General features: G+C 36.2%; 1 protein-coding gene across 1 annotated transcript in view; it reads left to right on the top strand.

Annotated features, from left to right (window-relative positions):
- The window catches only part of GULP1 (GULP PTB domain containing engulfment adaptor 1), a gene marked incomplete at its 5' end in the record, with an annotated part of 75,696 nt that overhangs the window by 26,359 nt on the left and 24,136 nt on the right, over window positions 1-25,201 (top strand). The window contains 5 exons of the mRNA XM_080346949.1: window positions 7,538-7,609; window positions 16,841-16,939; window positions 20,070-20,207; window positions 22,527-22,643; window positions 23,024-23,116. Coding sequence (XP_080203075.1) covers window positions 7,538-7,609; window positions 16,841-16,939; window positions 20,070-20,207; window positions 22,527-22,643; window positions 23,024-23,116 — 519 coding nt within the window. The remainder of the gene's footprint in view (window positions 1-7,537; window positions 7,610-16,840; window positions 16,940-20,069; window positions 20,208-22,526; window positions 22,644-23,023; window positions 23,117-25,201) is intronic.

Below are 25,201 nucleotides of genomic sequence, written 5' to 3'. Positions count from 1 at the left end.
TTTTTTTTTTCCACTGGGAACAAGCCAGACAAGAATATAAGTTTTTCTAAATGGAGACATTCAAGCAATATGGTGTGTCTTCCTTGAGTGAGTATCAGAGGCATTTCATGTTTGGAACAGACCTTTCTAAAAGAAGTGCCAAGTTAGATAATTTATTGTGATTTCTTTTTCTGGACACAGAATGGTTCTTGTGAACGTACAGGTACCCTCCCCTGTGCAGCCACATTATCAGAACTATAATCTGTTTGAATGAACACCTTCACTGCATGTGCTGGGTGGCAATGGGGAGCTCACCTAAACCTGCACTTAACCACTAACTCCAGCTACCAGGTCTGCCGCACCACAGAACCAGTTTATCCTCATGCAGTGGTTTGAGCTGGAAGTCAATCTGCACGCAGCTGTGTTTATTCTCAGCTGGTGGCTGCAGTCGGGGTAGCTGCAAGGTGGCTGATAACAGTGTGCAATTAGAGGGCAGGAAACACCCCCCTACACACCACCCCAGCTCCATTATAATCTTCAGATTCAGCCTGACAGCTCTTCAGGGCATGATGCAGTTTGAGATGTGCTTCTGAAGTGCTGTGAAGCTTGATGGGCTGAAGAATTACTGAATGTTTTTTCTTGTACAACTGGTATTTTCTGTAGTGACAGTATTTTTAAGATAAGCTTTTTACCCTTTCTGCTTTCTTTCTGCATTCCAGCCTCCTCTTATCTTCCTTGCAGAGGTATTAGCTGTATTTCTTAACATTATTTTAGCTTTAGGATTAGATGTTTTTAAGCAGAGAACAACTTTAATAGCTGTGTTGCAGTCTGATTTGGTTTTAAATATATCCTTGTTGATAGCCCCCTTTGCATATGACCACACTGATGTCTCTACAGAAGGTCTAAGTTTTGATCATTTACAGAGTGTGTCCTAAATAATCCTGAAGTTCTGCTTACAGACTAGTTATGTTAATACAAATATATATATAGATATATAGATATATAGATATATATCTTTTGTATTTTACTTCTTCTGTGCCCTTTAGTTTTGCCCATCGGACTATGGATTAAGAATGCAGTAGGACTTGAGGAAGAATCTAAGCTGGTCTTTTGCCTTCAGAATTGCACCACTATAGATTTAGCCTACTTGGACCACACTTTGAGTTTCTTCCCAGTGAGCAGCTATGTAATTTCTCTTCTCAGAAAATCTAAACATGGGTTAGAAGACAAGTGTAGGCAGGATTGTGATTTCCATATGTCTTCAGTTTCTCAGGCGTCTTTACCAGAATTTTTCTAGATACTCCTGCTTCCAGGTGGTTGGGTTCCTGGGAAGAACCACATCTGAGCCTGGTGAGGTGTACTGCTCCAAGGAAACGTCTATATTGGTTATATCCATCAGCTGTTCAAAGGCATGTTAAGCTTTGGTTATCAAATTACATGCTTTATTATTTAGTTATAGCACCAAATTTAAAGCCTGAGATGATGGCTTAGACATCTGATAGTGAAGAGTTCTTAGTTACTACACTTCTGGACAACAGAAGAAAGTACAAATTAAACCAGTGTGACTTGTTGAGAGGTTGCTCAAAATTAAATGCAGTGTAGTTTTTACATCACTGCATCTGGAAGTTTCTTTTGTTAAGAGTTACCTAATTATTGTACGGTCATTTCTCTAATACTTTTCCCCTCCCCCCCCAACATTTCAATAGCTTATCAAATAATGTTTTCTTTACATCTTAATTACTGTAAATATTTTCACCTCCGTGTTTTCTCACATGCATTTGGCATAATTCTACTGAAGGATGAAATACATGGTAATGCTTGAGTACCTTAGAAGACCCTTCTTTTCTTTATATTTTTAATTATTCATTCCTTCCTTTTTTGCAAATAGTACTCAAACACTCCCACAGAAAAATGCATAGAATGTTTTTCCTGTGTCAGAGTCAGCATTTGTGGGGAACATAACATGCCAGACAAGCAGGCAATATTCGGGGAATGTGCTGGTATTTGTAGCACTTCTCTTTCTCATTCTCTCATGTGGCGAGTTTGATTTCTGCTCTCATTTGAACAGCAATTGTTCCTGGGAGAGGCAATTGTTTTTAAAGTGTCGCTGGAGAAGAGAAGCCCAAAAGGGAAAAATCCAAACATTTGTGTACTCATATTGGTAGAGAACCAAGGAAGCTGTTACAGGTGGGGACCTGGACTGTGGGGTGGGGAAAGAAAGGAACCCAAAACTGAAAAGAGTGTGGTTCATAGTTCATATTGTACTTCTACTGTTCAGTTGACAGAGAAGACTCAGATATGCCAGGCTGAACAAAAACTGTTCATGCTTTAGGAAGTCATCAACAGCTTAGACATTTGTTTATCTATTTTCTGCATAGCTTCAAAGCTGGTCCCACTTCTCTCGTTATAGCTTTATATTAATACTGTCATTCTGATATTATCGGAATGTGGATACGTTTGTCTTCCTTTCATCAATAAATCAACATCCCTTTACTTCTGCTGTAGAATGAGCTAATTTGTCAAATTTTGGCAGCAGGTATTGAGTAAATTTGCATTCCTTTTTCCCTTTATTGTATGAGTTTGCTAAGTGCTTTTTCATATAATTGCATTTGAATCTGCATGAAAGGGAACTTTTAATGTTCAGAGATTTCAGAGTAATAAAGAAATGTGGCACTGTAAAAGACTATTTTTTAAAAAAATGGAAATATGATGACAAAAGAAAACAGATGTTGTTTGATTGTTAAAGTATCCTACACTGCTCTCTACTGGAAGCGTGGAAGTGTATGTTAAATATTCAAAAGTGCACATAAAACTATTTCTTAGTCAAGTTTTAGGTTTAATTAATTTTTTGACCCTGAAAAACTAATTTTTCTGTAGTCCGGATAGGGATTTTTGTATTCTCCCTATGTTTTGAAGAAAAGCACCTAGATAGACTTTGTATATATATATAAAAAGTGGAATGTTGAGGGTCAAAATGTAAACCGACGGGGGAAGTATTGCTGGAGAGCGTCTTGTTAATGGCAAGGAAAAAAGTGAACTGTTAATCTTAACAATTCACCTGACCTTACTAATAACTATTAGGCTTGTGATAACATCGTAGGCTTATCAGAACTGTAAAGGATTCTGAATGGTTGAAGCTGCTCTACATTTGAATGGGCTTTAACTGAGCTGGTAAAATGTGAATGAAAAAGACTTCTTTTGTTTTCATAGTTTCTCCAGCAAAAGTGCAACTTAAAAAGCGTTTTTAATAACTTCACTATGGAATTGGACCGAAACATGTCTTGCTCAAGTTAAATGCATAGAAAATCTTTCATTTCCACTGCAGTCTGAAGGCAGAAGTATTCCCTACAAAGGGTCTCTTTAGTAGCTTTTTGTTTAAGACAGCCCCGCTGGCCATTATGGGGCTGAATTATTCTCCCAGACACTTGACAATGATAAAACTTCTGTTGATTCTAATCTGATGAAATAGTGCCTGTTGATTCTCCACAGCTGCACTATCTTGCAAGTCTTTGCATGGGGATTGAGCACTTCTGGTTGTCTGCTAATATTAGATGATAAACAGTTTGATTTGTTTGTCTGATGTATGGCTGGTCAACACCTCACTTTCTGAATGGCAGACATCAATGAGGGAAGAACAAGCCTTAGCATACTTTAAAGGAACAATTAAACTGTTTGAACTGATAAGATCCATTGACCTCATAAAAGTAATTTCTGATTACAGACACCTGCAAGTGAGATCAGCGTTAAGTGATATATTAGAAAAATAACCTTTCATCGGTCTTGTAGAGAATGTGTTTGGAAGAATGGCAGACTGCAATGAAAGATGTGTAGTAATTTAGATGAGAAAAAAATTGCCTTAGCTTGCTTTGTTATAGAAAATATTCAATTTAATCCTCTTCAAAGTTCTTAAAGTATCCATCTGAAACTCAGTATGATTCTGGTAAACTTCTTGTTAGCACCAAACCTAAGAAGTAAATATTTTTTAAAAATCAGTCTAATCGCAGGCCTAACTTATTGAGCATTTTTGTTTGAATTGGCTTTTTATGAATGAAGTACAACAACTTCAAGAATAACTCTTTTTTACTAGTTGCAAACAGTAAATACGTGTAACAAGCATGTAAACATTTTTCATGTGTGTTATGTATTTGATGTTAATGGATGCTTAAGAGTTTAATGCATTTATTAAGTTGCACATAGGATTAATATTGGATGATCTGAAGGGGAACTGCTCCATTATTTTTAGTTTCTTTCTTCTGCAATTAAATTAATTGTGGGAGTTGTATTAGCTCGACTCTCAGGAACAGTTCTGTTTTATGTTGTTGTGGTTGTTCTTTGTCAGCTACAGGAGGCAACCTGAAGTGATCAAAGCAATCACTGACTTTTAAAGTTTCCTCTGGAATTCTGCATCAGCCTGATCTTGAACAGGGAGGCTTCATATTTACCCATTTTACTTTGAAATTTTTGTTGCAGAAACTCTTCTACCCTGAATACTTATACTATTCATGCCACAGCTCTGCTGAATTCCTGATATAACAAATAATTGTCCGCTGTGTGTGTTTGAGTTTTGGTGATGAAAATCTGCTGAAAAGACCACAATGAAATGCCTGTCTCCCCACTTCATAAGGACGGTGAATTACACGCTAGTTATTTACTTTATCAGTTGGTTATTTACTTTATTTTACTTTACCCGGAGGTGGCAGTGCATCCATTGTATTTTAGGATTAAACAAACACAGAGATGCTCCTCATCTAAAGTCTCAGCTTTGCAAATATATCAGTGTTTGCTTATCTTAACTATTACGAGTAATGCCATAGTAATTGGTACTTAATATTAAACCAAATACTATTATAGGGCTGATCACACAGAAAAGATACAGAGCAGATGAAAAAGCAAGCAATAAAAAGCCTGCGGTTAATATGTTAGCTATATGTTAAATCTATATTGCACAGTCATTCTGTTGTTATAATTAGAAAATAACTTGTCTTGTTTTGAAATTCTGATATTTTGCCTCAAAATAGATCAATCTAGTACAATTATTCAGAACATTTACTCTTAATTGCTGTTTTTCTCTTTATGACTCTCTAACCAAAAATAAATCAATCAATAAAATAAGAAAGTTTACAAAGGCCAGGCATGAAATATGTAAGCAGTTATAACTAAAATTTGAGTTTACCTGAATGAAAAAAATAGAACTGCAGTTAACAGATATACAAATATATATTACTATCAGGTACCAACAGTGCAACCTATGGCATGATGGTGTAATCTCTGATTGATATTAACACTTAAGCCACAAATCTGGATTAAATGCATCTTACTATATTTTCCCACACTGAATAGTTTATAAAGAATAAGCTGTAATTCCACATCCAGTTGAAAACTGCTGAGAGCAATAAAAATTTCAGTAGTGATGCTTAATGTCAAAACTGATACTCGACTGGAAGACAGCACACTGCGAATGACTGATGGAACTCTGTTTCTTTAATTTATGTTCCATAAATATGGATACAGTGCTCACGATGTTTCCATATACTTTAGGTCTTGGATGTTTATTTCTTTTGTAACTTATTGAGCAAACCCAATTAGTATGTGTTTCTTCAGGTTTTGTCAGTCATTTAAACTTACATTTTCAGCAGTTTATCTTTCTAATTACATGTCTACTTCTCCCTCCCCTCTGTGGTCAGAAATGGTAATTTTTGATTTTGGGAACGTTACTGTGGGCTTGAGAATTCAGTGACATTTTACAGATGACCCAGCTGTGGTAGAAGCTTAATTTGGTGCTTACACATTCGAAGGCAGTAGTGTGAATTAGCATGAGGTACAAGCCCCTGGGAAAACAGTATTTATGGAAGTTATTGTTCATGGTCTGCTGCTGAGATTTATTGAATACAGTGACCTTCATCTTTCTTGGACTTGGAATCAGAGCAAGATAGCTGAGAAGGATGGGGAGGGGAAATGACTCTCTTGCTTTTGATCTCTCTTTTGCCATCTCAGATCTCAGATGGAAGTAAATAGGAATGCAGGGCAGCCCCGTGCTCTTCTGGAGAAAGGCTGCAGGCCAGGCAACGATCCTGGGGCATCTAGATTCTCATCTGACCTTATCTACTTCCTTTCTTTTCCATTTAAGCTTGTGGCTATCTTTTTTTCTTCCCACCCCTGCCCCCATGCATTTGCTCACGTATTCAGTCACCTTTCCCTTTCTGTCTCCTCACAGGTAGTCTCCATAATGTCCAAAAGTCATTTTTCTTTCTCTTCATGTGTTTTTTGCAACAGTCACATTTTCCAGGGAAAAACACACCCTCTATTTAAAGTTATTGGAGATTGTTGCATGAAAGACAGCAAATCAATAATTGAGATTTCTGCTTTGTTATTACAAAACTTTGGTCTCCTGTTTGGAAAACTGTAGTAGTAGAGAGCGTTGCAAGCAGATGTGGCTGGTGTTTTGATTTACACACTGTTGTATTCAGGATGACACGTCGTATTTCAGAGTCAGTAGCATATTTCTGATGAGACTTAATTATTGGTAGAGCTGCAGAGTTTCTTCACAGGTGTACAGCTTGAGCACACTGGCTACAGTAAACGTGTTTTGGGGTTTTAATAAAATTGAAAACTTCGGAGCTGTGATGTTGAAAGCATCTGTAGTTTGACAAATTTAAGTTCCTTTTGAAACTGCTGAGACTTCAAAATTATGTAAACTTCTGTGCATCATGTTACACAGAAAATGGTGTACTTTAGACAAAAAAAAGGGGGTTTATGCTTCTTTGCTAGCATTATTTTGGCATATGCAGGTACATGGCGTGATTAAATCAACTGTACCTCAAGTGTAAAAACTGGGTGGGCAACTCATAATTAATTATTACACAAATGTGGTTTGAGCAGAGTTATCACACCTTTCAAAACAGTGTAGTAGAAGGCAAGCAAAACTGTACAGAAGAACTTAAATTCATTTCAGTGTACAAATAAAGAAATGGTAAGGTCCGTTTGAAATATCATGCTTTGTGTATTCATAGGTGTACGTTTGGTTTTGTTAAAACCTTACTTGTTAAGAATATGATCTCTAGTAGAGATTCTTCGAATATGAGGCATGTTTGTATGTAAGTTGGAGCCTAATTCCTGCAAATCCATGAAATGACTGTACCAAGCAGCTCTGAGAGCAAAATCAGGCCTGATTTTTATCTTGCATCACTGTATGAAAGTTTTAGTAACATAGTCCAAACTATTTCTTTTCATTATTTTCCAAAAGAGATGATATTACTAAAATGACAATTTTCCAGTGGAAAAAGTACTTAACTTCTAATTTATAAACTTGTATAGGATCAAGATAAAGAAAATGTTTTTTAAAAGCTGCTTTTAATAACTCTTATATTCGTCTAATAAGAATTTAATTTTTGTTATTCTCTTCATGAGAAAAAGCCGTATGAAGATTTGTTGTTTATCAACTATTAAAACAATTGTCTTTCCAAAATGCTATTTGGAAATAATTGGAAACTAAGATTACCTGAGTTAATTAGGCCTTTCAATGTATAACTTATTTCTCACAGATTACAATTTTTTTCAGTTTCTTGGCAGTACGGAAGTGGAGCAGCCCAAAGGCACAGAAGTTGTAAGAGATGCTGTTAGAAAATTAAAGGTAAGAAAGAATTTTTAATTAAATACAAATGGAATGTATTCTTAACTTGTTTTCACAGGTAAGACACTTTGTGTTTCTAGGTAAATTCATGAGTTCTAGAAACAGTTGCTTTTGTTAGTCTCTTCACTGGTGTGTAGTCCCTTCTCGATTACATCCGTATTATCATATCATCTGCTGTGCAAATATTTAGTTTTCTCCTAGATTATACCGTTGTGTGTAGTATAAAGTTTAAACACCTCAATGTGTAATGATTGTTCTTTGGAAACTTTAGGGCTTAATTAATGCAAACTTAGGTAGCAACAATTTGTTTTAGCTGCCATCCTCACTTTATAGCTATTGAATGCCTCTAATGATGGCAGCCCAAAGGTGTTGCTAGAGAATTTAAGAAAGTGAACTCTTCCTTGACCAGAAAACTTGTGACTTCAGTAATGCCTGTCCTGCATTTCTCTGGGCTGTGCCTTGCTTCCTATGAGCCTCACTTAGGTGAGCTGCTTCTTGTCACACAACACAGAGTAACCACCTGCTTAAGGTGAAGCTGGTGGTACCAAAGAAAAGGAGTGGGAATGTCAAACCACGCCATAAGTGGGCTCAGGGGGTACTGACTGTCCCTGGCTGCTGTTCAGCAATGTATCTGATCCACATAAACTGACTGTTAGACTGGAGGTGAAGTTCTGTGACGCTGGCATGAATGTCATTCACCCTTCGGCTGTGGTGATATGTCTGGAAATAGAGCTGTAGTGAGAGAATGGGGTTTACAAACAAAGCCTATGTATGACAAAAGGCATTACTCCTTGTCCTCCACTTCTTCGTATTTTGTTGGAAAAGGTCTATGTGCACAAACACCATCTATGTTCTCATGCACATAGATGGCTGAGAAAATCGGACGTTTACAGTTTCTTCTTGATTGTATATTCTTGGGCACTTGAGGAGCCTGGTAGATGATTATAAAGTATCCTAATGATGGCTTAATATGCTTAAAGCCCTTTGAAAGCTATGAGTTGTGGTAGGGAATGCTCATTTGATTTGTCTGCTAGCTCACAGCGCTGTGGCATAGCACTGTTTCATGCTAAGAGATTTTGGAAAATTAGTTTAGAAAAATGTAAAAATTGTTCGGCCCTGTATTGTGCTTTCCATAACTTTCTGAGGTTTTCGTTATTCATTTAAACAGAAGTTCCTTGGAAATGAAGAGAAAAATTTCGGAATCAATATTGAATAATTTGGCTTTGTGTTATTACCATAAAACAAAAAGGAAGAAAGAAGGCATGAAACACTGTTCACGTAGCTCAGCTTTCAAGACTGAGGTTTCCCTTGAAGAAGCCGTCCTGATAAGATTGATTAGTAATTGTGTTAAGATAATGAAGCAGAAGTTCTTTGCCATTGTTTTGCTCTACCCTTAGAGATTCACTTAGTCAATTCTTAGGATGTTTTATGCCTAAAGGATTTACTCTGCTGCAGTTCATCAGACACATTATTGCCTTGTTGTTTTCAAGTGGTTTAGGCTAATGTAAGTAGGACCTTTTTTCAGCCATCGCAGCCTGCTACCAGTGGAAACAAAACATAGGGCTTTGTGTGCACCTCGTCCAGTTTATGGCTGGTATTGGAGTGAAGCCTGTTGAGTTAAAAGTTTAGAGTTCATTAAAATTCCATTACCCTGAGCAGAGGTAATTCCATGCAGAAATCTGTCAAGATAATATCCTGCTATGAAGAAGTATTGATTCTGTTTTAATGGTGTTATATCAGATTCCTCCTATGTAAAGCAGCTGCTGCATCTCTGTCACACTGGTGGAGCTCCAGGCTAACCTGGGCCCCCACTGGTCACTGGAGGCTTTTGGTGGATTGGATTGTGTGATGTGGTCCCTTGAAATCATTTGCTCTGAAAGCAGGTCCAAAAAGGTCCAAAAAAACCCCACCAAACATTTTTCAGCCTAGCACTAAAATTTAAAAGTAGAGGGTTTTTATGTGTTTTGTGGTTTTGTGGTTTCTTTGGTTTATGTAGATACCTGTTCTAACTTCTTACACGTGTTCCCTAAATAAACTGCCTTGGAGATATGTGTCTGAATTGTTGCTGCCACAATTACACTACAGGGTTTTTCAAAAAGATGGACCCAATATGAAGTTGACTGTGACTTGAATTTGGGTCCATCTTATTGAAAGACCCTGTATTTTCTTCAAGCTCAGAAGTTTGGAGCTTAGATGTCAAATATTACATGGATGGAATGTTTAATAATTGCAAGTTTCTTAGAAAACTCTCAAAGTAATTAAAGACAACTTTTGGAAGGACTTGAAAAATCTTGGAGCAGAATTCAGAGAGCAATAAAGAGGTTTTATGTTTGAAGCAATCCTCAATTAACTGAATGCTCATTTCAACACTGGTTTATGTTCTGCATCTGAATTCTTTGAAGAGAAGCCTAGAGGAACTGGATTTTATTATTAACCACACATCACTAGCTTGTTTTTAGAAGACGTTAATTAAAATTTTTAAACCAATGAAAACAGCTTGAAAAGTAATGTATTGAAAGACAACATATATAGTGTTTTTTAGAGTAGGAGAGTTTTTAAAAGATGTGTAGCTTGTGATGCTATATATATATATTTATTATATGGATTTGGTTTTAATTACAATGTTGTTAATTGTAATTTGTTTTTAATGAAAATTAATAGCTATCAGAAAAACATCTTACTCTTTCTTAATATTTGGAGCTATTTCTACAAGTGGTCTGCATTGCATTAATAACTTTTTGAAGTCGTGCTCACAGTGATCTGTAGACCATGGAGCACTGTCGCTGTAAACTTTTTTCTTAAGCCATCATGTCATCAAACTATGTCAGGATGGACATTTGATTTAAAGAAATCAAGAGTTGTATATCAAAAGTTCTTAACTTATGCAGCACAAAGACTCCTTACTTACCAAACCTGGGTTTGTGCGAAACTTTAGCACCCCACTCCATCAACTTACTTTTACCAGCAGGTGGAGCTGATGTTCTACAGTAAAATACTAATAACTTGGAGGAAATATTTCTTGATGCTTCACTGTACTTGTTTTATCCTTAATACTACTACCACATTTTCTAAACGCTTGCTAATTTTGCTAGGTCAGTTGCAATTTGAATACAGAGTTTTTTCAATCATCTATATTTAATTTTTCTAGAGGGTTGTCCAGTGGTTTTATCTAGTTGGGATTTTCTCTTGTACTTTTAAATTTCTTGGAGCTGTACTGCAGGAGAAAGAACAGAGTTGAACACTAATATTTTTAAATGTATATTTTTATTTCTAAGGTGAGATGAATTGTTCTCATAATTTATTACAAACAATTTTTTCCTTCCACTGTTCTGGACTGACTAATTTCTAGAATAAAAAATAAAAACTAAGGAAGATGGCACCAAGATGTTGTATCAGAACGTGCCTACATCACACTTTATTTTATAAAGTGCAATGGTTACTTCTCTTCATTAATGAAGGATATAATTTTTAAATCAAACTGTAGGAATGGATTTTGTCCTTCTCACACAGCGCTTGTAGGATTGCCAGAGGTGAGACCAGGTGGAATGATCAACCTAACAGATGGGAAGGGGCAGCATAACCAGAACACTGGTTAAAAAAGAGCATGGAGGGGTGTCAGGAAGAAACAGAAGTAAACATCTGAGTTTTGGGCTATTCCTTTTACGATCTTCAGAGGGACATTTTTATGAGGCCCAAACTTAAGACTGTTCTCTTACTGAACTTCCAGCTCAGTTTTCTTTTCTCGTCCTGTTTTCTTCCATAAGTGAAGATGACCAGAGATAATGTAAATAGAATTAATCACTTTGAAGGCACTTGAATAAGGGTACCCGAAGTGAAGAGAGCTTCTTCACACACCTCCACCCAGGGGTGATGCTTCCCTGGTGCTGCCATTTGTGGACCAGCAGTGGATATTTTTCTGAGCACGCTTTGGTGGTAAAGCCGGGTTTCATTTGTTGTCCAAAGGACAGTGGAGGGTGGAGTAAAGAAAATCTTTTCATATTGGGATAAAGAAGTTTCCAGTCAAGACTTACAGCCATGACTCTTCTCTTTGAAGTACTGAGGAAAGCAGAATGTGTGGTTTAAGACCAGCCAGAGACGGCCTGAAGAGCAAAGCAGATCAGATGAGTTGAAGAAGGAATACCTGGTTACCCTCTCAAACAAAAATAACATAGATTTTTTTAAATACTAATTAAACCCCCCAACCACCACCACCACTAAAAAAAAAAATCCCAAAAGCAACCAACAAACCAACTTTCCTCCAAAAAACCCAAACAAGAAGAAAACCTTCAGGGGATGAGAGATGGAAAGAAGACTATGCTGCATTGTTTTCTGTACTGCAGTTAGCAGATCAATAGCTTTCTTCTCAGTCCAGTGTTTGTTTGGAAAATAAAATAAAACATATCCCATACAAATGCATTTCTGCAACAGCATTTTTCCCTACCCAGCTGATTATCGAGAGATTGAAGTTTGTGTATCTGTGGTCTTTTCATCCTTTCCCTCTTCTTGACAGCTATTTTTCAGAGGTTATAATTTCATTATACCCACATAAAACCTGCATGAGAGTTGGACCATAATAGAACCAAAAAGGTGCTATATAGTCACTGCAAAAGAAATGAGACATATTTTCCCTTCAGGCATCTTTCCTTATAATGAATGTTATTATGAGAGAATAGAGGAAAGGCATCTTCTCAAAGCCAGATATGAAGCTGTCTCTCAGCTTAGACATCTGCATTGCCCTCAGACATCTTTGAAGGTGTCCACATGAAGTACAATGTCTGATGTCTCACTGGAAACCTGCATAAAAATGAAGGCATTGAACCTTTATTCCCTGGGCTAAAGAATAGCACCCAAGTCACAGAGGCATCTGTCTTTGATGTTTTGAGGGTTTTTAAAATAAACTCTTGAATTGTGCAGCGAGGTGTAAATATTAAATAAAAGCACATAGTTTTGTATAGTTAAATTGATTTTGACAGAATTTATTTTAACTATGATTTCTTTAAGTAAAGCTCCTGGCTTTTTTAAAAGCTTTTTTTTTTTTTTCCCCCTCATGTTATTTTTGCTGATTAATCCTCTCATTTCAGTTTGATAAAACTTGATGCGTAAGCATTTCAAATGTAATTTTAATAAGGCTCTCAAAGTATGTAATTTTTAAAACTAAATTAAACCACAGAAAATAGATCTATTTGTATCTATTAATTTCCCTAAAAGATTCAAGGAAAATATTATGTTCATTCCAAGCAGTAAATAAAAGCTAACCCATCCCACTGAGATGCTTGTGCTATTATTATTGGGCCAAATCTGGGTGTTTTGCCCGAGAACAATATATGTATAAACTAAGAGCTTAAGAATTTGGCCCATCATTTCTCTTCCCAAGCCATGCTATGATTCATTATAATTTTATATCATTGTCCATTTTGATGCCAATGGGAGGCTACAGATTTTTACCCTCTTAAATAATCTTGTTATTGTGTGAGCTACAAATATTACTTTGTTTCAAATGTGTGCTGAAAGAAGAAAATAATGTTTGCAAGTCTCCCCTGTTCAGAGGTCCCTGAGGGTGCTCTGTAGGTACAAGGAATGAGTAGAAAAAATACAGAGAAGAAAAAAAGGCAAATTGGCTGATACCCGACTAAGTGTTAGGATCTGCTGTTCAAACTCTGCGCAGGTTTGGGAGGTGGCTGAACTTGACTTTCTGGCGAAGGTCAGATACCAAAGAAATAACTGATGAGTATCTGTGTGTTATCTGTTATTACCAAGAACACGGAGTGGGCAGGAAAAGCATGAAGAAAGTAACCACACCAGATTTTCTGAATTTATCTACCTTTACTTTTCAGTCACTGTATCTTAGCAAACCCTTGGTTTAAAAGCTTATTTGTCTCTCTGGATGTCTCTGTTGAAGAGGTTCTTGGTTTTTTTGTTCACCATTAGCTTGGGTTTGATTTGATGGAGTTTTTAATAAGGTGACTATGCAGTCTTCTGGTAACTTTTGGAAATATCCTATGAGTTTTCTCTATTTTGTCAACATCCTTCTGTGCTTGAAAACCTCAGAACATACAATTTGAGTAGATTCTCACAAGCAGCTGATGCAGTGCAGCCGTCGTTGTCATCTTAAGGATCTTTTTGAAATATCCAAGGATTGCATTAATCTTCCTGATGAGAAGAGTCCACAGTTAGCAGAAAACCTTACCATAACATCAAAACTTTATTAATTCCATCTTCCCAGGGTTGTCTCCTAAGAAACTAAGTCTGTTCCCATATGTATGATTTGCAAATTTGAAGTTGCAACAGAGGGGGCTTATTTGCATGTGGGCAATCTGTTCTGGTTGGTAAGGTATTCTCCATGCTTTTCCCCCTGCATCAGCCTTCATCTTCTGCAAGCTTTCTCTATAATGATTTTAGATTTCACTACAGATTATTAGTTACTTTTCTCCCAATTTTTTTCTCTTTTTCAGCCTGCACATTTTATCAGTAATTGTTTGCCTCCTGGTCATTGTTCAATAATGTCATGCTTAAGAAATAAACCCTGCTGGAATACATTAGAAACATATCTTCCCAATGACAATTTCCTGTTTATAACTGCATCTGGAGACTAATATAACTAGCTTAACTAATACTTTCTTTGTATTGCTTCACTTCTTAAATATAATGGCGTGCAAAACTCAGTCAAATGCTTTGTCTATTTTGACAAGCTGCTTTTTTTGTAAAACCCATATTGATCATAATTAATTTTGTCTCATTTATGCCTTTTGAGGGTGGAGTCATGGTAGGGTCATTTTGTTTACCCTTTTTTAGTATTGGCACAGAATTATCTTCTGGAACTTCCTCAGTGTTGTGAGACTTTTTGACTACTTGGAGCAAGCCTTGGCCAGCTGTTCTAAAACTCGTGCAAGTTATTTAGATCTACTTATTTTTAAAAGTTTTCATGTTGTAGCTGTTGTTTAGGACTCTAAGATGAATATAGTTGGAACACCAAGCATTTCATCATCATTCTCAACCTATACTATGGCTTTAACTCAGTAAAATCAAATCCTCTTTATGCCTCATCTTCGTTACTGCACAGAAATACTCATGGCATTTCCAAAAAGCCAGGGTTCACCCAAGTTGAAGGCTGTTCAGAGTTGAGGTGTGCTCCAGGATGACCTGTTGGACAGGGATATTCTTGTGCGCTGCAAAGTGCATTGGAAATTGAAAAGCCCAGAGTCTCCAGGTGATCTGTGGATGTTGTGGTCAAGCCATGTAATGCGTAGCAAAGCGAGCCAAGTACAGAGCCCTCTGGTACTATGAAAAGGGACCACATATGTTGTTAAAAGTTTGTCCAGTAAAAGGGCATAGTCAACTTGCAAATCAGAAAGGAAAACTGACAGAGTGGGGGTATTGAGTAAATGTGTCAAAATGACCTGAAAGACAATTTAAGTTTAATATTCATATTGGAAAAAAAAAGTATGGTAATAAAGCATTGATTGGTCTATCCCTTTGTTTGTTTGTTTGTTTGGTTATTTATTTATTTATTTATTTATTTATTTATTTTAGCAGAAGCCTAAGAATCAAACGGGTCGAATTGGTAGCATGAAATTTAAGTAAGATTTTTTTTTTTTTTTGAGGGGGTGGGAGTTAATTAGTGTTTTTTATTAAAGAATATTTTTTTTCCTGTAGTAAATTTAAATTGCCCTAGAAAGTCAAGAAGTGTTGTTGGCCAGATGCCTGTAAACCAGTGTGGTAGTGGGGTTTTTTTTGGTGTTTTTTTGTTTGTTTGTTTGTTTTGTTTGGGGGTTTGGTTTGGTTGTTGTTGTTTTGGGTTTTGGTTGGTTTTTGTTAGTTTGGTTTGGTTTTTAATGGAAGTATGTGTATAAGATGACTCACCTTAATTAAAATAAAGGGTCAGGGGTAGTGATTAAACTGTATTAAAAGTATATTCTAAATATGTGAGAAGTGGGCTTGAAGATAAACAGGAGTACAGCAAAATACATCTATTGCAAGAGCTATATACATGATACTGAAGAGAGACAGAAGTTGTTATCTTAGATTTGCTTGACTTTTGACTAGCTGGTTTTCACTACTAAGTTATCATGTACAAACCTTCCCAAAATACTTGGCTAATGACTGTAGCAACCTCAGCTGTTGAAATGTAAAATGAGTATTTAGATTTAAGAGTGCAGTGGTTTAGGTGGGTTTGTGGTTTTGGTGATTTTTTTTGTTTGTTCATGTTTGTGTGTATGGGTTTTTTGGTTTGTTTTCTTTAAACAAACTAGTGAAGCATGTGATATTATCAGCTAATGTGGTACATTAGTCATTAATAAAATGTCTGGACAGGTCATGGTAAATGAAGTTAATAGGATTAATAATAATGTTCCTAACATGTTCAATAAGTGTGTTTTCAAAATCAAGAATAAAATTGGGAGAAAGGGAAAAACAGGTAAATTATGTGCTTTAGGGTGGTTCTTGAAACTAGTTAATAAATTGCCATGAGCAGAGCTGCTTACAAGCAAAATGAAATAGAATAGATGGAGACAGTCATACTGTGTAAAGCAGTTGAGTTCCTGGAAAGATTTCCCAAGTACCAGTTGGCATAGGAATAGGGACAGAGCAAAAATCCAAACCCTCAACTGTCACTTAAATAAATCAGTAATTAAACTCAGGGGTTTAGGTGTTTGTTGGAAAATACTCTGTTTATTTTATATGCAGTGTTCTGATCTAGCAGCTAGGAGATATAAAAGGATGGAAAATGTATTGAATAAGACACATTACCTAACCCAGTAATACAAAAAGTTGTCTAGCCATCATCTAGCAAACTGTTAGCAAATAAATTCTGAGAATATGATAGAAGAGGCTGACTGTTTCTTAGGTGTTTACAGCTGTAGTACTTTCACATTGAACCTGTTGGAAAGAACTGATTTCCTCAGAGGAGCATATGGGAGGTACCTACAGTGCATGTGTACAGAAACGACTGTAGAAATAGTGGGATGTAGAAAACACAGTGATGTTCACTACACAACAACCAAGCAGGTGACAAACTGTCTGAAAGTGTTCCTGTTTCTACTGTTCTAGCAATCTCATGCAAAAGCTTGAATTAAGTACATAAACAACAGATAAAAGTTTCAAAATTTTAAAATATTTTTTGAAGAAGGAGAGAAACAACTTCAGTTGGAAGAAATTGAGAGGATATTAGAAGTAATAAAAAAACAAAGAAAACTTACCATTAATGCGATTGCTGTTCTATTTTTCATCTTACAGTTTGCAAGACATATCAAAAAATCTGAGGGCCAGAAGACCCCCAAAGTTGAATTACAAATCTCAATCTATGGTGTAAAAATTTTAGATCCAAAAACAAAGGTAAGAGACTAATGTATTTGTGGTGCTAAAGTAGTAATTAAATATTGGTTTAACTGTTCTAGATTTTTAAAAAATATTATTATAAAAACCATTCCATTGATGAAAAATTCTTCTAAAATACCATTTCTTGTTACAACATGTGGGTGATATCTTCCTGGGAAGGTGCATGATACTCCAAAATACTGACTGTAGCTAATGTGGAATTTAATATTTTTAATCCTTTCACACCAGAACTTTTGAACTCTGAGGAAGACGAAAACACTGTGGTAAATAAATGTTAACATCCTCCTCAGAGCCGTCAAAGAGGAATAATGAAATAAATATAATCAAACCAAAAAGTATTTACTCAATAGTCAGCAGTTATTAACATCTGAGTGCTCTTAAATCTTTTATAGGTATGTTGAATGTTGGGTTTGAATGAAGTGTTTGTTACTGCTGCTTAATTCTGGAGTAATTGCGACCATTCAGGCAGTTATTCGGCCTTTTGAGCAAAGGTAGTTTAGTTCAAGGCTGTATCTACTTGCAACCCATTTTCACTTCATACTCTTGATATACCACAATTCAACAGTTCATAAGCAGAGGGGGCAAGAAATATTCTTGTCAACTTTCACTGCAGTTTATGCATCTTCCTTATGTCACAAGGTGGAAGGGGGTACTAAACCCTATATCCTGGTAAAAATTATTTTAAACCACCAGTTTTAAAAGTCAAAATATGTTCGTCCTCCTAACTCTTCCTGCAGAGATTAACAGAGAGCTGTAGACAGAAGTTCCTGGGGGAATAGGAATATTGTAATATCTCAGCAATGTCGTTATTACAAATCAAATGGTCATCAACTATGAGTAGTCTTTTCATTTCCCCCACTTCATTTCTTAAAGCCACATGTAAATGTAAATTTGAATAAAGTTTTCCTTCTTTTTGCAAAATTTATAGATGCTTTGGGAAATGACTTAGATTCTGTGTTATCATCATGATTACAATGTAATCATCATGATTACAATAACTTTTTCTGTGTGTTTTTGAAACAATTCACTTCCATATTGTTATAGTGGAATATTGGTTTATATTCATATGATGACTATTCATTGTGGTAGGAAGAGGAGGCCTGCTTATGTAGCAGAACTTGATTCTATACTTGGCACACAGGAAAGGAGGATTATAGAAAAGTGGTTCTGTCCTTAAATGATATAAAGTAGCTATATGGATCTCTAAACCTAAAAGAGCCAGAACAAGTGGGTGTTATTATATGTAACTGTTAAAGAGCTACAGCAGAGGTAGATTAGGAACAGAAAGAACCTGGACAAGCTTAAGAAGTGGGCCCTCGTGAACCTCGTGAGGTTCAACAAGGCCAAGTGCAAGGTCCTGCATCTGGGTCGAAGCAACCCCTGGTATGAGTACAGGCTGGGGATGAAGGAATGGAGAGCAGCCCTGTGGAGGAGGGCTTTGGGGGTGCTGGTGGGTGAAAGATTGAACATGAGCCGACAATGTGCACTTGCAGCCCAAAGGCCAATTTTATCTTGGGCTGCATCAGAAGGAGCATGGCCAGCAGTTTGAGGGAGGTGATTCTGCCCCTCTGCTCCACTCTGGTGAGACTCCCCTGCAGTGCTGCATCCAGCTCTGGGGTCCTTAGTACAGGTAAGACATGGACCTGTTGGAGAGTGGCCAGAGGAGGCCACCAAGATGACCAGAGGACTGGAACAGCTCTGCTGTGAGGACAGGCTGAGAGAGTTGGGGTTGTTCAGCCTGGAGAAGAGAAGGCTCTGGGGAGAGCTTGTTGTGGCCTTTCTGTACTTAAAAGGGGCCTGTAAGAAAGATGGGGTCAGACATTTTTGCAGGGCCTGGTGTGACAGAACCAGGGCTTGATGGTTTTAAACTAAAGGAAGGGAGATTCAGGCCAGACATAAAGAAGAAATTTTTTAGTCTGAGGGTGCTGAGACCCTGGCCCAGGTTGCCCAGAGAGGTGGTGGATGCCCCATCCCTGGAGACATCCCAGGCCAGGCTGGACGGGGCTCTGAGCAACCTGGTCTGGGTGAAGATGTCCCTGCTCATGGCAGGGGTGAGACTGGATGAGCTTGGAAGGTCCTTCCAACCTAAACTCTTCTGTGACTCTGTTATTAAATGTGAGGGAGATCTGGGGACGTGGGAGAAACAGGATACACAGAAGAAAGACTGTAAAGACTGAGAAAAGGAGCACAGCTGGGCAAGGGAAAAAGATTGTCCTTATGGTACCTTTTTTTGCTGAAAGTTTGTGTGCGGAGAAGGCATCTCTTGTTTATGAGTTTATAGCCATCTGGGAACCCTGGTGCTGTGCAGAAGCTTTCTTTTTTTAATAGATAATACTTCACATCTAAACTGCATATTTTCTTTTAAAGCAAATACTGCTTTCCCATGTAATAAGCCAAATAAAATAAAATAAAATACCAAGAAGAGACTTGTTGAAAAAAAAATAGTTGAGAGAGTTTATATAAGTCTTGTCGAGCGCTCAGCTGAAGAGCATTTTTAAATAGCTGGAGCATGCTTTTTAATGGAAAACAAAATATGGTATCTAAAATATACAACTAAGAATGTTTAAAAGCTGTTTATATTGCACCTTAAGCAAGCAATTACTTAGCTGTCTAATTTATTTCTGTGCCATGTATTTGGATAACAAAGTGATTTTATTTCTCCTTTCTAAGTTTAAGATACAAAGGTAAGGACTTATTTCATTAAAACCATTTTAATAATCCCTGTGAGACAGTGAAATCTGAAGATTGTGTGCACTTGGAAAAAAAAAAAAAAAGAGTGTTTTACATAATCAGTTCCTAAATTGCACAGGGACTCAAAGCAACAGTAAAACCAATTTTCTAGCACAGAAATTATTGTCCAAATAAACACTTCCAAATAAATGCTGTCCAAATAAAAACTTCCTGCTTACATTCAGTAAAAATGAGAACATTTGTTAGGAGATGAGTTTGCTAACTTCTGTTATAATTTACATACATTTTGGTGTGTTCTCATGTACAATAAGAGGCATTCAAAAATGTTACTGCAAGATGCCTGCTCTTTTGTACATGAGGAAATATAGAGCTTTACTTTGTGCATCTTTATACTAAGCAAGTACAGTAATTTATTGAAAATAATCTTTATTTGCAGGAAGTCCAGCACAACTGTCAGCTCCATAGGATATCATTTTGTGCTGATGATAAAACTGACAAGAGAATATTTACTTTCATATGCAAAGACTCAGAATCAAATAAGCATCTGTGCTATGTATTTGACAGTGAAAAGTGTGTAAGTATGCGAGACGCTTTGAAAGAATTTGGATGACTTTTATAGAGTTTGGTCTGCTTTGAAATAGAACAGGAATGGCTAATAAAGGCAGATAGCATGCCTTTTAATTGGAGTCACTTTCATATAATCTTTAATGCCAATAACTTAGATGTATTAATTTAAAGGAGAGCCTTTTTCTTCTTTAACCTAAGGTGGTTTTGTGGGACACTTCTTACTCCCCAGCTCGATATCCTAAGCCAGGCATACACAATGCATTCAGAGAACAGCCTGCATCCCACCAAGCTTGAAATGTTTGCACAGATGTTTTGCAGAGGTTTCTGCAAGCCTGTGGCTGAGACAACCTCACAGGCTCTTCTGCTGGTGTGTTTGCCTCAGCCTCTCTTCCTCTTTCATTCTTTTTCTTTAAAGCAAGGTTCTCCCTTCTCTACCCGCCCCCTGCCACGTCCCTTCGGTTTGTTCATGCCGTGATGCACTACCAGAGAATTCATTGCACCAACCACTGACATTCTCTCGTGTCTGAGATAGAACAGGGCAACTGTTCAAAAATGTGCAATAGCATAAAAAAACCCCAAAAACCACCACCAACAACAACAAAAAAATGCCCACCACCCCTGCCCCCCCCACCTCCCCCAAAAACACAAAAAACCAAACCCCAAACCAAAGCAAATAAAGAAAATGGTGTCTGACTGAAACAGGGTTGTGTGCTTACACTGGCAGAAAGCAATTAACAAATACAAACACTGGAATCTACACCAAAAATAGATGTTTACATTTTTAAAATAATCTGAAGCCTCTCTTTTTGTTTTATTCTGAAGTAGCTGGGGTATCATACAAAGTAAATACAAAGGGAACTTTTTTTTTGTAGGAAAAGAGGCATATTCACTTTATATGCAATTATGTAGCCTTATGTGTTACTTCAAAGTGTTATTGGTTATTCTGCTGCACCTACATTGCTCCAGTGCCTTCAATAGGTACTGTTCAGAATTGCTAGGCACATCTGTTAATTTCTCTTCAAATTTCTATCATGTGGCTCTTTTTCACACATTCCCATGATTTTAAATTGCCCTTGCAGTCTCTGAACACTAGTACCACTTTTATTCCACACCAACTCACTGTTTCTTCTTCTCTCTAACCTGGTATTTCACTTACTGTACTTTTGTCCTCTATTTCACTCTTTGTTCATTAGTACTCTCAGGTTTCAAAGGATCCTACCTCAGTTGTAGCTTTCATGTCAACAGCCTTCATCCTTCCAAGAAGACAGGACTGTGTACTCTCAGGATTCATTATACTTTAACTAACAGAAACTGTTAGTCTCTAAAGCAGTCCAGCAGTCCAAGTTCAGCTTTTTTGGTCCAATTCAGTTAATTTTTTTTTTTAGTTGTGTGTGGGTTTTGTGTGTGTTTTCGTTTGTTTATGTATTTTGGTGTTTGGAGGGGGGTTTTTTTGTTGTTTGTTTTTGTTTTGTTTTAAGAAAGGTGGCTGTATGGGTTTTTTCACAGTAAAAGGATAGAGGGGTTAATTCCTCATTCTTGTAGAACAAGGGTATCAAACTCATTTTCACTGGGGGCCACAGCAGCCTCGCAGTTGCCTTCAAAGAGCCGAATGTAATTTTAGGCCTGTGTAAATGTAGTAGTTACTTGTTGCATGCCTACTTTTACCACTGTTATTTTTAAAGCAGATTTTCTGTCCAAGTTGTATATATGCATCATAACATATGATGCAAATAACCATAGAACTACTAAATTATTACATTTTTCATATATAAATGCAAATTCTGTTTGGTTGGATTTTTGTAATCAGAAGTACTTGCACAGATAAATACATTTATCTACACTTTTTAGTGTAGATAGATTTTATAGGACTTCTAAAAATAAGTATGGAAATCCAAATGTAAAAGCAATAGGGGTCACAACATCCATTAACATGAAAACATTAATCCATTCAAACAAAACTAATTTAATTTGATGATTGAAAAGCCTGTATTTGCTTCAGAAATCATCAGGAAAATAAATACTGTGGCATACTCTCTGTATTTACAGAAATTAAAGGCATCATTTATGCTAAAAATTAGCTAATTGTGTTCTCCCTGTTCAGTTTCCCTTCTTTATCTGCAATATTTTTTTTTAAGTTGCTTTCATAGCATTTTCTGTGAAGATATTTTGCTGTAGAGTGTTTGCCGTGCTGCTTTATGGTGTTGAGTTCGTGATGGATGAAGATGAACGTGATAGATGATATAAAGTATTTTGTGATCATCTGAAATGAAAGTAATCCTATAAAATATTCTTATATACTAATTTCAACCTTATGTTTTGTGTAAAGGCTGAAGAGATAACTTTAACAATTGGTCAAGCATTTGACTTAGCTTACAGGAAATTTCTGGAATCTGGTGGAAAAGATGTTGAAACAAGGAAACAAATTGCAGGTTTACAGAAAAGAGTAAGTTCTGAACTATGTTTTTTAAAGAGATAAAAGAACATGCTACTGTATTTGTGTTACCTGCTTTCTATGACAGCATAACTTGCATAATTTACTCTGATTGCTAAGAATTGCAACAGATGCCAAAAAAAAAAAAAGAAAAAAAGACCAGATAACTGAAAAATAGTATTTTGTGTTTTGCTGTCTTGCAAGGTCATTAAAGAGTAAAGCAAGGTTGCAATATGGAAGATACAAAAATTTAATTATTTTTTGTAATTAGATAACTAGTTCAACATTGGTGCTAAATCACCGGGTCTCTGATAAAACTTACTTTCAATGGATGCTGTTGTTGAAATGAATTAATATCCCAATAGCTGTTGCAATAACCACTTGCTTTGTAGATTCAAGAATTAGAAACTGAAAACACAGAACTGAAAAATAAAGTTCAAGATTTGGAAAACCAGTTAAGAATAACACAAGTACATGCATCTCCAGTAAGTACATGGCCATAACTCTTATGTCTGAAGTTACTCTAAATTTATAATCATTATGTTATGATTATTAGCATCTGTGCTGTCCAGTGATTATGATTAACATACAGTGATTACGTAACATATCTGTTGAAATGCAATATTGGAGCGAGATTGTGACAAGCCAACAAAATTGCAAATTGTGCTCTCTGAAATTGTGGTTCTTTAATCCCCTTGTCATACCTATTTGTTGCTGCCTAAAGACAGTAAGTGCTCCTTCTAGTAGCCATGTAATCACGCTCCCTCAGGATGAAGAGCTCTGTTCAGCACTTAAATGATCCAGTTCAAGAATCCTACTTCAGATTTTTCAGGGAACTTCCTGTCACAAGTGGATTGTCACAACTGACATTTTCCAAATGACTTTTAAAAAAACTTGCATGTCTCAAAGGAGCCATTAGGCCTCAGAAACTAACACTGGGTGGGTACATAAAAATGAGGAACCACAGGTTCCTCATAACTGGAAATTTCTAACACTTTCTGTAGTTCCTAGAGATGATCATGATCATTTTTAAATGACTGACTGACAGTTATATCTAGTCAGGACTTCTAAAAATGCAGGTTACATTGTGGACTGATCCTAATGACTCCCTTCTTCTTACGAGCGTATTTTACCTGTACAGTACCAGATAACTGTGAAAATTAACCTAATTTCTTACTGTATATAGAGCAAAATCTCAGAAAAAGAAGCGCTGCTTTTAAGGTGTGCATTTTAGGCCACCTTATTCCTGCCCTGGATGTACACAATTTCACCTCAAATGGATGTTTATAAATTTGGGCAGTACAGAAGTATGTTTATAACGATGATGACAATTTTTCAATAGTGTCTATACACTCCCTTGGTATTGATTAGATGGTTGCTCCCAAGAGGAATTGTCATTTAATTTCACTGCAATCTATTTAGAAGAGAAAGCACCATAAATTATAAATACTGCATCACTCCCGCAGCGAAAATGATAAGTTTTGGATGTCTTCTTGTTTGTGAAGCATTCCATGAAAGGTAATAAACTTTAATGCTAGATTTAAAATCAATTTAGTCAATTCTTTAATCTTTTATTTTCCTTAATTAGGATGGGAGCTAGTTTGTTTTTATTTATGAAAATAATAACTAAATGTATCTTCAATTAAACAGACTCTTAAGTCTCTCATGATAAAAGCATTTCTCTTTTGTTTAAATTAGTGAAGAACTCAGTAATTGCATTTAGGAAAAAAAACTTAAAGTATCAACAATGACCAAAATATTTCCTGTGGTGTGTATAGTACACGTTTATTTGGTCTTTTAAGACCTTACCAAGTAACATCATTCAAGTAGGGCTGTTTTAAACTAGTTTGTGTACATTGTAAATAAAAGCTCTTAATTGTGCTAGCATAACAGTAAGTACATAAAAGTGCAACAACTAAGTTGAAAATAAATGAACAGAGTAGAGGTTATGAAATGACTTTTCAGTGCAGGGAAAAGAAAGCATAAATATTTTTGAGTTAGTTTATTAGTACTTGGAATAGCAGTTTTGGTGATATGTAGCTGCTCTTCTGCTATGTGAGCAACAAATATGTATGAAAGAAAGAAATTACAAATAATTCATAAAAGAATTGATTGCCTGTTGTAGTTTGCAATTAGCTTTATATGCTTTTATTTCAAATCAGCTATCATTTCAAACATTACTTTGCCAAGTTTCAACTCCTACTAGAAAAAAGCAGAAGCAGTGCAAATAATATTTTCCTCTATTTCTACATAATTTCTGTGATGTAAAATAACACTTTATTTTTTAATGGTTATTAGAGATTTGGGGTTTTTTTCTGAATTTAAATTTACAACTTGTATCATGTTAAAAACATATTTTCTGCTACTGCTCTCTTTCTTCAAAACTAGCAAAGAAAAATCACCAGTTCTATCTTGTGATCATTTTGTCAGAGTAACTTTTTCAAAGCTGCTGATAATATTTTGTTAAATACTGAAATAAAATAGCTTACATAAATGAAGCGGAACATCCAACATGGGGAATAATACCCTATCTGAGTTACTTCCTAAGCACTTCTGCTTAGATTGGGGAA

Source organism: Nesoenas mayeri (genome assembly GCF_963082525.1).
Source record: "Nesoenas mayeri genome assembly, chromosome: 6".
Taxonomy (NCBI): Eukaryota; Metazoa; Chordata; class Aves; order Columbiformes; family Columbidae; genus Nesoenas; species Nesoenas mayeri.
The sequence above is the reverse complement of the archived record's forward strand: the minus strand, read 5'-3'. Positions and strand labels throughout refer to the sequence as shown.